This window comes from Physeter macrocephalus, chromosome 21, assembly GCF_002837175.3.
Source record: "Physeter macrocephalus isolate SW-GA chromosome 21, ASM283717v5, whole genome shotgun sequence".
Taxonomy (NCBI): domain Eukaryota; kingdom Metazoa; phylum Chordata; class Mammalia; order Artiodactyla; family Physeteridae; genus Physeter; species Physeter macrocephalus.
Window position 1 is genome coordinate 117,511,747 of NC_041234.1, and position 12,733 is coordinate 117,524,479.

Sequence of the window (12,733 nt, forward strand, 5' to 3'; positions counted from 1 at the left end):
GAATGGACTTGAGGACACGGGGAGGGGGAAGGGTAAGCTGGGACGAAGTGAGAGAGTGGCATGGACATATATACACTACCAAACGTAGAATAGATAGCTAGTGGGAAGCAGCCTCATGGCACAGGGAGATCAGCTCGGTGGTTTGTGACCACCTAGAGGGGTGGGATAGGGAGGGTGGGAGGGAGGGAGATGCAAGAGGGAGGGGATATGGGGATATATGTATACGTATACCTGGCTCACTTTGTTATACAGCAGAAACTAACACACCATTGTAAAGCAATTATACTCCAATAAAGATGTTAAAAAAATTTTAAGTCATTTACTGACAAGAAAGTACAAAAGCCAAATAAAAACAAATCACTCTTGAGGAGGACTACACACAGCCCAGGCCTGTGGGAACTGTTTCCCAGCTGTGTGGTTGTGCATGGGTCACTCTCTCCTCATTGGGTTGCTCCTATATCCACTCATGAAGGGGATATGAGAGCCCTGTGTAAATGATGGATTTTACCCATTTTAGCTGCTACTAGTATTACAAAAGAGAAAAGTTATAACAATCTCATTTAGCCATCATTTTTCTCACTATTAGGTCATAGGTGACAAACTACGAATCGTCAGTTATAAAGAGCCTATCTCCAGAGTTGAAGGCTTTCATCTTAAATTCTAGTCTCCTCGTACAGGCATGGCCTATGATCAGGCAAGGCAATTAGAAACCCCAAGCTCAATACTGGGAAGCTTCACTCCCAAAGTCCTAGGAAACTACCTAAAATGCCTCCAATCCACTCTCTCTCCCCTACAACACAGAGTTCCCCAACGGCTCACGTCTACCTGTACTCAACATCCACTCACTCAGCACATTTATTGAACACCTCACCATCCTGGCCTTCAAAGAACTCACAGCCAAGAAAAATATGCGTGTAATTAGCAAGTAACAGGAATGATATTTTTGAAACCAGAAATTCTGCATTCAAATGAGACGTGTCTCCTTTAAACAGTCCCCCTGGGAGGCAATGCACTAATTCCACTTCCTTGCTCAAACCATCTTTGGAGCTTTCCTCCTGGAATCGCCTTGAGAGCCTGCAGTCCGTTCTTTTGAATACCCCCAGTGGTGCCAAATCTTCACTGAGAGTGGATTTTTGGAAATGGCCAAAAGTCAGTCAGAGCCAAGTTTAGTGGATAGGATGTGTGATCAAACTAGGCAGCAGTATTTTGGTTAAAAAATGATATATGAGGTCTTCCCTGGTGGCGCAGTGGTTGAGAGTCCACCTGCCGATGCAGGGGACACGGGTTCGTGCCCCGGTCCGGGAAGATCCCACGTGCCGCGGAGCGGCTGGGCCCGTGGGCCATGGCCGCTGAGCCTGCGCGTCCGGAGCCTGAACCGCAAAAAAAAAAAAAAAAAAAAAAAAAAAAAAAAAAAAAAAAAAAAAGAAGATATATGATTATAAAGCAATGAGATGGATTTTCTTACAGGATTTGCTTCCAAGGAAATTTCAAATGAGTAACAAGGGGTATGAGCAATGGAATAGGTATATATTTACCTTTTCCCTAAGTAACTTCTTTGAAAGATAATACTCATTTGGATGCGTAAGCTCGAATACAAGGTTTGCTTTGCTTAATCACAACTCATAAATAGAAGGCTCCTTAGTATATCGGACCTCCTGTACCACGGCTGGGGCAGGCAGATGTCACTAAATCAGAAGCGGGGCATGCATACCGGAAAGAGCACAGGTTTCAGAAGGAGACCAACTTGTTCAACTCCTGACTTGGCCCCTCACCGCCTGTGTGACTTCAGGGAAGTCACAAGCTAAGACTCTGCAAAATAAGGCTGATATTGAACTCAGAGGGCTGTTGTAAAGGTTTAAGATAATGGGTGCAGAGCACTGATATTGTGCCTGGCACGTGGTAGGTGTCCCAGAAGTCATAGCTATTATTAATAACCTCAGTATAATCAACAAGCTTTTCTTACTATAGGCAGTCTGAGATGACAGAATGACAGATAAACAGACATCTGGGTGGTGAAGAGTTCATTAACAGTACCAACATACACTATTGATGGATCTGGAGCCTGCTTTAAAAAAAAACCCAGTAATGTGTGAAAATCATTTACAGTAACTGTTAACACTACGTGTAGTATTCTTAAGTCACGTGACAAGCGTTGCCCGCAATGCCCCCACCACACTGACCTTTCAGCACTGTCTTAACACACCAGGCCCTCCCATGACCCCGCGCCTCTGCATACTTTGTCCCTTCTAAGATGCCTTTCCTGCCCTCTTGTCTGACAAAAGCCTATAACTATATCCTTCAGAATCGAGCTGTGGAACCTTCCCTGTCCATGCTAGACAGAATTAGTGGCTCTGCCCCTTGTGTTCCCGCAGCATTTGGTTCTTTGGTTCTTGTGTCTGGAACGCCTTGCCCTGTGTTGAATTTTAATCTGTTTCCATTTCTGCTTCCTCCGCCGGGCTCGAGCGGGAGGGACCACGTCCCATTCACTCTTGTACTTCAGGCGCCTGGCACATCTCTGGCACACAGTAGGAACCAGGGAGATGTGTGATGAAGTAATGCTTTACACATACTTTACAAATGCCTCTTAAAAGTCAGGTAGTTGCCTGTTGTTAATTACCCACAATCACATTCATTTTTCCAGACTTCGAATAAGAGACAAGATCACTCACACAGACTCCAGAATGGCTTTAGATGTTGCAGCATATGGAAGCTTCTAAATGCTACTGACCTCAGGACTCCATCCCCCCACGACGGAATGCCCAGAGCAGCGCTCCTCAGCCCTTGTCCCAGTCCAGGACACCTGCGGGACGCACCACACTCCATCTGGAGCTCACTACGGCTGACTCAGAAGGCCTAGCAGAGTTCTTACAGCCTTCGAGCACTGCCTGGCTACCAGGGCTGAAGGGCCTTCTCTGAGCCAGCAACTGCACAAGGCAGCAGAAAATCCCAAGGCTCCGTGGTGGGGACAGGGTGCCGGCTTAATGCCACCTACTCCCAGATCTCTATCTCCCAGGAACACCTCAGGATCCCAATTTGTCAATTCCATATACTTCTAAGAGTTTGCCTAGTCAATAAATAGGGCTCCCTAGCTGTTAGGAAGCCTTGGGCATTCAGGGAAGGACTTGGTGGGTCCGGGGTGTCTGTTTCAGCAAGCCTTAACCTATGTAACTAAAAAGAAGCTCATGATCAACCAGTTCTGAGCCAGACGGAAACAGGCAGCGGGTCAGCTGGCAGTCCTGTGCATCTGAGTGTCTACAGTTGTGAATCATTCTCTGTCAGTGTGGTTTCCCAAAGCCTTGGCAATACAGTAGCAGATTCAGACTCCCAAGATCAAAAGGTTGGAAAGGAGATCTGGAGCCGCGGCCCATGCCTTGGGGCCCACCAAACCATGACAGTGACTACTCCTGTGACATACACAATCCACAAAGTCACGGCAGCCACGGTCTGCTTAGCGTCACAGTGTTCCCAGCTCTCCAATGGAATGGCTGCCTTCTGAAGGAGGGAAGAAGGTGAGAGGAAAGAGAACCAGGCCGCAGACCATGAGGAAGGCAGTGACTCTGGAGAGTGAGTCGTTCGTTCGTTCATTCATTCATCCATCCATCCATCCCAGAAATACTTTTTGAGCCAGGTACTATTCCAGGTACGCAGGCTACCATAACACGCAGAGTCAAGGCCCCGCCCCCATGGAGCTTAGAGTTTCATACGGGAGACAGGCATTAGTCAAACAAGCACACAAATACAAGGGTACAGATGAGTGTATGATGGAGGAACACAGCACACTACACAGACTGTACACACAGGGCTCAGTGTGCTGGGTGGGGAAGTCAGAAAAGCTGCCCTCAGCAAGCAACAAGTGAGCTGAGATCTCAAGGAGAAACAGAAGCTAACAAGGTAAGGAGGAGAGGATGAGAGAGAGGGAAACACTCCCGGCAAAGAGAACAGTATGTGCTAAGGTGCTGGGCTAGGAGGGAGGTGTTGAACTGGCTCTGAATTCCAGGTGGGGAGTGAGGCAGCAGCAGCAAGGTCTGAGGTCCTGGCACAAGGTTTCCTCCTGTCTACAGCCCTCGGTTTGCTCTTCGAGCTGTCTGGAAGGTCCTCCTCAGCATGGAGCAAGACGAAAAACTAAAGAACAATGTCGAGAGCGAGGTGTGCCCACAAGACATGACACACCACCAGCTGAGAAGTGGCACCTGCCAACATTAGCTGGCCACCGTCTCAGGAGTCCCCACTGTGAGGAAACACGGCTCTCTCCCACTGACTCAACACGGCATCAGGAAAATGAAAGCGAAAACGGCATCCTATAAAAGACCTTCAAACTTTTCAGGGAGATGTGCATCTCAATCCCAATAGAATTAAAGGGTTGACAAGTACTTTGATGTTGCCTATAAACCTGTTTAGATATCTGGTATTTAACTGTCATTTTCCTGTGCCAATTTCCAGGGGTGGGGCGGGGCGGGGCGGGGCGGGGCAGAAATAAGCTACTACAGGAAAAAATGGTTAAGGATGTTATCTGGGCAGCACTATTTTGTTTCAGCAAGTGTTAGCCAGTTCCATCACTCCAGGCAGCTCTTTGTGGCTTCGGAATGATCTGTCACCTAGCAAAGTTGTCCTGGAACTTTCTATTTGTAAAGCGCTTTGCAGTCAATCATTAATTTGGCCTCTCCATCCTGCTGAGAGATTATACTCATTCTGCCTATAAAACAGACAGATAAGTGAGTGGCCCAAGGACACAAAGCAATTCAGCTTTTACTTATCTTTCTTATCACCATCGCCAAACAATGTAGATACACAAGGTCTATCCAACTCCGGCACCAGCCCTGCTACCCTGGAGACCAATCCTAACCCCTAGAAGCAGCAGAGGAAAGCGCTGCGGTCAGTTCTCAGTTACCTGCTCTCAACAAGCTCCTCTATGCAGAGCGCCTTCAAGGCCAACGGTGACAATGACTGCACTGTGATGGGGACACTGGCACTCCAGACTAAACAGAACATGAAGTCGGTAGTGCTCAAAGAGGAATAAGAGCACCCAGTAAGTCACAACGGCTCGTACCTTAAAATGTCAGCGTCCCTAAGGAGACTGCACTCCCAACACACACACACACACACACACACTCATCCTCTCTCTCTCCCAAGACACCCCCCACAAGCAGCCTGGAAGGTGGTCTCGACTGGGCTCCCACAGCACAGCACTGCACTGTGCTGTCCATCGTCTATTGGCCTGCCCTTCTCCACCCTCACGCTGGGCCCTCTCAGCAGCTGAAGCAGACAGCATGGGACCTGGCATAGGAAAGGTTTATTGAGTGCCTGCCTTCCACCAGCAAATAAGGGAGCTAGGCACTCCCTTCACAGAGCAGTGGACTTCGGAGATCAGCTAGGCCAACTCCTTATTTTTCAGATGAGCAGAGGATCCCCCAGTTACATACGGCCTGCTCTCCAATCCAGGTCTTTAGGTTCAGTTTAGTTCCACAAACATTTGATAAGTGCCTACTACGTGTCAGACACAGTGGGAGCTGCGGGGAATACAGATTTGAGCAGGAGACGGTCTCTGCTTTAGGGAGTTCACAGCCTGGGGAGGTAAGAGAGTTACAGAACACTTGGGCAAGTCCAAGGACAGACGCTCGATTCCTTATCCAGTGTTCCTTCCCTCCAGTCCACTGGCTAGTCCCCATCTGGGAAATAGGACAGCAATGTCCGCTTCCTGCAAATAAACTTATAGTCAAGACTGATGAGAAAACGTGTACGGAAAATCGTCAGGTTTACCCCCAAAAAAGCGTTATGTAAGGTCCCGCCATACCCTGACACGGACTCCAAGGATTCAACAGTGTTTCAGACATCAGTTCCACAAAGAAGCAAACAAGCAAGGGATGGGCATACGTCCAAGGCAAACCTCAAGGGCTGGGAGGAACTGGAGGAAACAGCTGGGGTGGGGGGTAGGGGTGTCGGGTCAAGTGAACCGGCCCTGGCGCGGGGAACGCATGGCAGGCAGCGGGTGCCAGAAGATGGAGCGGAGAGAGGGAAGTTGGGACAGCGACGAGGGAGGGAGGGCAAGCGGAGAGGCGCGGGGTTCCCGCGGGGCGGGGACCGCGGCCGGGAGGTTCTAGATGGGGCGGCGGGCCGGGGGCTGAAGGCAGCGGGCGCGGGAGGAGGCAGCGGGTCGGCGCCGAGGCCGATCGGTTTCCCGGGGAGGCTCGGGCAGGCCCCGCCGCCCGCCACAGCATCACGGACGCCGTGCCTCCCCGAGCCGTGCGGGCGGCGCCTCACCTCGGGTTGAAGTCCTGGAAGAGGCCCCTCAGGTTCATGGCGGAGAACTTCACCGCGCCGTCCTCCTCCTCCTCCTCCCCCCGCCCCCCGCGCCGCGAAGCCTGCGCGCTACAGCGGGTTCATGGTGCCAGCGCGAGCCGCGTCCCAGTCGCCGTCGCCGCCGCCCTGAGAAACCTGAGCCGCCCCTCCCACCCCTCCTTCCGGGCTTCCGTAGGCCGCCGCGCATGCGCCCCGAGCCCCGCCCGGCAGGCCCGAGCAGTGCCGCGAGCGGCGCGCGACGCCGCTTTCCCGGCTCACGGTGCGCGGAAGCCCCGGCCCTCGGCTCCGCGCCCGGCGGAGGAGACGGCGGGGGCGACGGAGGCTGGAGGGACCGGGAAGCCGGGGAAGGGCGCGGAGAGCCGAGCGAGATCGCTGACTCGGCGCAGGCCTGCGGGGAGCTAGCGCGCCGCCGGCGAGTCCCGCGGGGAGGTCTTCGCGGACACCTGTCACCTTGGCCCGCGCTGCCTTCTGGAGGTTTCCTCCAGCGAGAACTGAGCCTTGGGGGTAGTGGCCCCGGGTGACACGTTGCATTTTGGCCATCTCCTCCCAGGCCTTCACCTGTCTAATCTGTCAGTGAGTGCGTCTCAACTTCCCTCCCAAGGCCCAGGCCAGCGCGTGGAGATATGCTGGCAGTCCCAAGCTCAGGCTACCCTGCACCAGTCATCTGCCCTCCCTACCGCCTTCCCCTCCTCGGTTGCCTCTCTCCGTTGGCAGCGGACCTGTTCACTGGGTTGGCGGGGGTGAGGGTAGGGGTGCCCAAACTGGAAATGTGGAAGTCATCCTCGCTTTGCTAACCTAGTTCAGAGACTCCTTGCCTCCTGCCCAGACTCTCTGGTCACCTCCCACCCGGCCCAGCTCTCTCTCCACTCTAAGCCATGCTATTTATAACTGCCAGGTTCATTTTCTCTGGGCAAGTCAACATCTTTGAGCCTCATTTTTTCTCCTCTGCAAAATGGAGATGATAAAATCTACTTCCTAAACTTGTTGGGAAGATTCAGTGAGCTAGCGTGCATAGCACACTGCCTGGCGCACGTTAGGTGCTCAGAGAACGCTGTTGCTATCTGGTGCTTCTTCAGGGGCCTACCTCCTCCAGGAGTCTGTTTACTTTTGGAATTAGAGAGCAGGACAAGCTCACGGCAGGTGGCCTGGTCTACCTTCTTCACTTTGGCTGATTTAAGAGTTTTCCATGAGCACAGCAATACCTTAGACATTAGTCTGTATCATTGTGGATAATAGCCGCACTTTGTAACAATAGCAGAATTTCACAAACGTCAATTTTATAGGACTTAGCCCTGGGGGCAGCTTGAGAAGATCACAATTATGGTAGTCATGCTGTGCCATGATGGTATCACCTTTCTTCTGTGAACTTGCAAACATTTCACAGGTAGTAATTAGGTTTCCCAAACCCACTGGGGAGTGGATATTATTATATGAGCTGTTTCTAAGGATGAGTAACCTGAATCAAGTTTGTTAGCTGCTGAAGCACCAGAACCCTGTCCCAGAGTTTTGGTCTAGTTCCCCTGCTCACCCTCCAAGTGGAGTCTGGTGTGTACCCCTGAGGAGGTTCCCAATGAACATATAAATATAGAAGAGAAAGCTGAGGCACAGAGAAGCTTGTATAATGTGCCCTGAGCTGCCCAGCTACTAAGGATGTAGGACTTGCGGTCCTGCCGAACCTGCAGCCCATACTCTGCAAAAAAGAGGTACTTGCCAGTGACCAGATTGGCCAGCACCACCTTAATTACTGGTGGCCTCACCCCAAATAGGCATTAAGAGTGAGATTGTTTGTCAGTTCAGACGCTTGAATAACAGACACTGTTGCCCTTTCAAGAGCTTCACAGACAGAGACCAGGAGGGCTGTTCTGGGTCCAGAGCCTCAAGGGCAGGCACTACTTTGGTGAGGTCCCAGGGAGTCCCAGAGCTGACCCACTGCTCTGCAAGCCTGCAGTACCCCCTCAACCCGAGATGACCAGGCCAACTGGCAATGTACTGTTTTGCTCTGACAAGCCAAATTGCCAAGGGAGCATAGAGGCCTGTCCACGAGGACATATGGGACGAATTGGACTACCCAAGGCTTCCCATCCTCAACCTTCGAGAAGTGGATGAACCTAGACTGCCTCAACTTTACTGGCGGCCCAGCCATGTCCTCTCCTGGTGCTCCCATGGAAATAAGAATCAGAACATCCAGGCGTCCTTCTTGTCCTCTCTCCAACAAGTACAAAAGACCCCGCTGCCTGTCTGCTGCCCACCTCAGACCCCTTGCTCAATGTACCACCCTGGGCAGTGGCCCAAAGCTTCCCTGGCCTGTGTGGACAGACCCGGGAGGGACCTGAACATTGAGGAAGGACCCTGAGCCATGCACAGGATGACACCCTCATCATCTCTAGCTAACCCGGACTGGCCACCAAATTTCAGGGCCACCTTACTTAGAGGTTCCCGACAATCTTCATACAAAGGCATGAAATGGCTCTGGATTGAAAAGGCACGAGCCCCAGATAAGCCAGAAAGCAGTTGGTGGCTTGTCCAATTCAACATTCACATTGACTCCAAAGTGATGGGGTGGAGGGCAGGCTTCTGAAGAGCAGGGCCCTGAAAGGAGAGAATTCCGGTGCCTTCAGACAGTCTGGTCATGGAGGAACTGGGTCAGGGAAGGAAGTGGCTGGGGCCCAGCTCTCCGCGCTGCCAGGGCTCCGCAGCCGGCCACTGCAGCAGCAGAGTGGAGGAGGCATGGAATTAGAGGACTTAGACCAGCTTCACCGCAGCTCCACTGGAGGGCGGGACAGCTGGGAGCCAATCCCTGGCCATGCCAGGGCCTACCCCAGGGTTCCTGGGGGACCAGCTTGCCAGCATCTTCAGCCGGGAGCCTGTGGCTACAGGTGGACTCTCTCTGGACCTGAAATTCTCCACTCTGAGCTCCTGAAAGGCCACAGCCTTAATGCCGCCAAGGAGAAAATCCCTGGACTCCCTGAAGTTCCCAAGACTCCACTTACAAGGTGCCTCCCCCCAGCGCTTCCTTAGAGGGCCCTTGTTTCTGGCTACTTTAGCTTCACTTGCTAAGTGCACCGTCTTTCTGGTCCTGAAAGCTCCCTGGCAGGTGGTTGGAGCCTGGCAGGCGGGGGGTGGCAGAACACAGGGGCTGTGTTTGGAGGCTCAAGGAGCTGGGGGAGGGGCTGGGGTGCAGTGGAAGGGACTGAGGCAGTAGGATCTTTGGTTCTGCTTCGATTGCAGCTGCTCCCGTCTTCCTCCAGAGCCCAGAAGGGGCCACCCCTCACCGGGGAGGCTTCCCTCGGGATTTGCAAACTGCAGCTGCTGAGACAAGAGGGAGAGAGGGGCGTCTCAAGGCCCCACTGGCCATCTTGTCACTTGGACCTGGGAGCGGGTGGATGAGCACCTCTCCTGGAGCAAGCTTCCCAGGAGGAAGGGAGCAAGGGCCATTTCCTGTTGGAAGGCCTATGGGTAGGCGGTGTCTGGGACTCTAGAGCCACCAGGATGCCCCTGTGCTTCCACTCTGGACCTCTCTTGCCGCCAGGGGCTCCAGGAAAGCTTTCCAGGTGGAGAGGGAGGCTCTGGGCCTCTGCGAAGCGACATCTCAGTGAGGCAGCTCCATACATTTCTCAGAGAGCTAGATTGCTTTGTCAGTCTCCGGTCTACACTGGGACCCTTCCACCCCCTAAAGTGTTTGCTCCAGCCCCATGGACTGCACCTCATCCTGCCCTGGCCTCCCTGCAGTCAGCAGGAGGGGGATTTCCCGGGCCTCTGTGTCCTTCGGGCTCAGCTCAGGAGGCCCTTGGGCTTCCTGCTACCGCCTGCACCCCTGCACGGCAGTATGCCATAGGTGCTCAGCAAGTGCCCAGGAAATGAATTCGGGAGCCCAACACTCCCAAGAGCCCCGCTACCAAGCAGTTGCCCCTCCTCCCAGGCCTCACTCTGGCTGCACCACCTCTGCCGGAATCATGATCTCTGCTTCCTAAGATTCCAGGAGCTGCAGGCAAGATCTATGGGCAGCCGCACCACATTCTCGCAGGGCATGGACACGCTGAGGCTTCTTGAACAAGTTATACCATGTTTCCAGAGATGTGAGATAGATCTTCCATTTCATAACATATTTTAAATGGAAAAACATATTTTAAAAGAAAACATCCGTCAAGCAATGTACAAGTAGACCATAAGACATACACAGATTCCGGAATATTAAAATGTGGGGGAAAGTAGATCTTGGATACACAGTAAAAAGAGCCCCTTGGCATTGAGCACCTACATGGGGTCAGCACTTCATATGCAGGTGACACCTTGTGTCATGTTTCTTAGGGGTTAAATTACGCCCCCCAAAAGATATGCTGAAACCCTCATCCCCAGTACCTGCGAGGGGAGCTTATTGGGAAATAGGGCCTTTGCAGATGTAGTCGAGTTAAGATGAGGTCATTACAACAATCCCACTACTGGGCATATACCCCGAGAAAACCATAATTCAGAAAGACTCATGTACCACAATGTTCACTGCAGCTCTGTTTACAATCGCCAGGACACGGAAGCCACCTAAGCGTCCATCGACAGATGAATGGATAAAGAAGACGTGTCACATATATGTGATGGAATATTATGAAGCCATAAAAAGAAACGAAATTGAGTTATTCGTAGTGAGGTGGATGGACCTGCAGTCTGTCATACAGAGTGAAGTAAGTGAGGGAGGAGCTACAGGCGAGGAGGGAGCCTCAGGTGAGGAGGGAGCTGTGGGTCAAGCAGGAGCTGAAGGTGAAGCACGAGTGTCAGATGAGGAGGGAGCCGCAGGCGATCAGGGAGCCGCAGGTGAGGTACGGGATGGAGGTGAGGCAGGGGCTGCAGGTGAGGCAGGAGCTGAAGGTGAAGCGGGAGTGTCCGATGAGGAGGGAGCCGCAGGTGACAGAAATGTTGCCGGCGAGGCAGGCCGTGCGAGTATGGCAGGAGCCGCGGGCGAGGCAATGACTGCGGCTGAGGAAGCAGCCGTGGAAGCGGCAGGCGCCATGGATGAGGCAGGGCCCTCGACCCAGCAGTGGAGGCAGGCCTTGCAGCCCGTGCTAGACAACGTGGGCCACCAGGAGCTGGGAACCTTCTCTGGGATGGAAGAGCCGGGCCCCGGGGAAGAGTCCTTTGAGAGCTGGCTGGAGCAGGCCAACGACATGCTGCACCTGTGGCGCCACGTGTCTGAGAGGGAGAGGAGGAGGAGGCTGGTGGAGCGCGTGCGCGGCCCCGCGCTGGACCTCCTGTGCGGCCTCCTGGCGGAAGATCCCGAGCTGGCTGCCCAGGACTGCCTGGCCGCGCTGGTGCAGGTGTTTGGGAACAAGGAGCCCCGGGGGAGTGCTCGGCTGAAGTTCCTGACCTGTGGCCAGCGGCCCCAGGAGACTCTCTCTGCGTACGTGATGCGCCTGGAAGGCCTGCTGCGGTCGGCCCTGGAGAAGGGGGCCGTCCTCCCGGCCGAGGCGGACCAGGTGCGCGCCCGGCAGGTGCTGATGCGGGCCCGGCTGAACGACACGCTCCAGGCGACGCTGAGGTGGATGCAGCTGATGAGGAGGCCTCCCGGCTTTGTGGGGATGCTGCGGCTCCTCGAGTTGACCGAGGCCTGGGAGGCCTACCGGGCTAGCAGGGAGCAGTTCCCAGGGGAAGAAGAGGCCCGTGTGGACGTCGGAGACCTGGCAGCAGCCGCCCAGGCCGCCCCGGCCCGTCAGGCCATCACCGCGGGCGCCGCTGCAGATGGCACCGAGGCCTCCCCGGCCGGTGAAGATGCCTCCACCCAGGCCGCCCTTTCCAAGGAAGGTAGCGCCGGGGCCCACCCGGCGCCTGAAGAGGCCAGTGAGGCAGTTGCCGGCACTGCCGAGGCTGGCGAGGCGGGCCCTGAAGACCATGGTGCCGCCAGGGCAGCCCCTGGCCCTGGGGAGACCAGCAAGGCCTCCGCGGCCACTCAGGAAGATGGAAGTGCTGCCGGCCCTGCGGGCCTAGGTCCGGCAGGACCCTCACATGCCCCCGGAGTCCCCGTGCCTGGCCGGATGGGCAGCGCTTCCCCGGTGGGCCCAGGAGGTCCTGGCTGGGAGCCAGAGGGCCTCGCCCAGGCAGGAGGCCAGGAGGCCGAGGAGACCCCCGAGGAGGGGCTCAAGCCTGTCCCAGAAGAGCCGGGAAATGAGGCCGGGGCTGCAGAGCTGAGCCCCCCGGGGTCGCCCTCGGGCCAGTAGGCTCAGCAGGCCCCGGGGCCCCCAGGCTTGGAGGCAGGGGGAGGCCAGCCCTGGCAGCCTCCTGGCCCCATGGTAGGGGCCACTCAAGGTGCCTGGGCCTCCCTCCTGAGAGGGGATCCCTGTTCATCATCCCCTGGGCAGGCTGCTCCCTGTACTGGCAAGCCCCAATGTGTCCCTGTAGGCCCCAGAGGGACCCAGGTGGCAAGGAACCCCCCAGCCCCCGCTCCCCTCCC

General features: G+C 54.8%; 2 protein-coding genes across 5 annotated transcripts in view; one reads left to right on the forward strand and one right to left on the reverse strand.

Moving 5' to 3' along the window:
- The window catches only part of TMEM185A (transmembrane protein 185A), a 35,937-nt gene extending 29,490 nt beyond the window's left edge, over nucleotides 1-6,447 (reverse strand). Inside the window, exon 1 of one of the 4 annotated variants that reach the window (XR_003677856.2) lies at nucleotides 6,259-6,447. Coding sequence is in view for 3 of the 4 variants with exons in the window: in XM_028482488.2 (XP_028338289.1) it covers nucleotides 6,259-6,296 (38 nt within the window). In the remaining variant the exon portion in view is untranslated. The remainder of the gene's footprint in view (nucleotides 1-6,258) is intronic. The other 3 variants (XM_028482488.2, XM_028482489.2, XM_007120074.4) reach the window with 3 other exon arrangements.
- Nucleotides 6,448-9,534: 3,087 nt separating this feature from the next.
- Nucleotides 9,535-12,727, forward strand: LOC112062495 (paraneoplastic antigen Ma6F-like). Its single transcript, XM_028482637.2, has one exon. It carries the CDS (start codon nucleotides 10,788-10,790, stop codon nucleotides 12,498-12,500), a length of 1,713 nt encoding a protein of 570 aa, XP_028338438.2. The 5' UTR covers nucleotides 9,535-10,787; the 3' UTR covers nucleotides 12,501-12,727.
- The last annotated feature ends 6 nt before the right edge of the window (nucleotides 12,728-12,733 follow it).

Bases quoted from the DNA above. Each gene is read 5' to 3' on its own strand.
- LOC112062495 (XM_028482637.2), top strand. From the start codon at position 10,788: ATGTTCACTGCAGCTCTGTTTACAATCGCCAGGACACGGAAGCCACCT.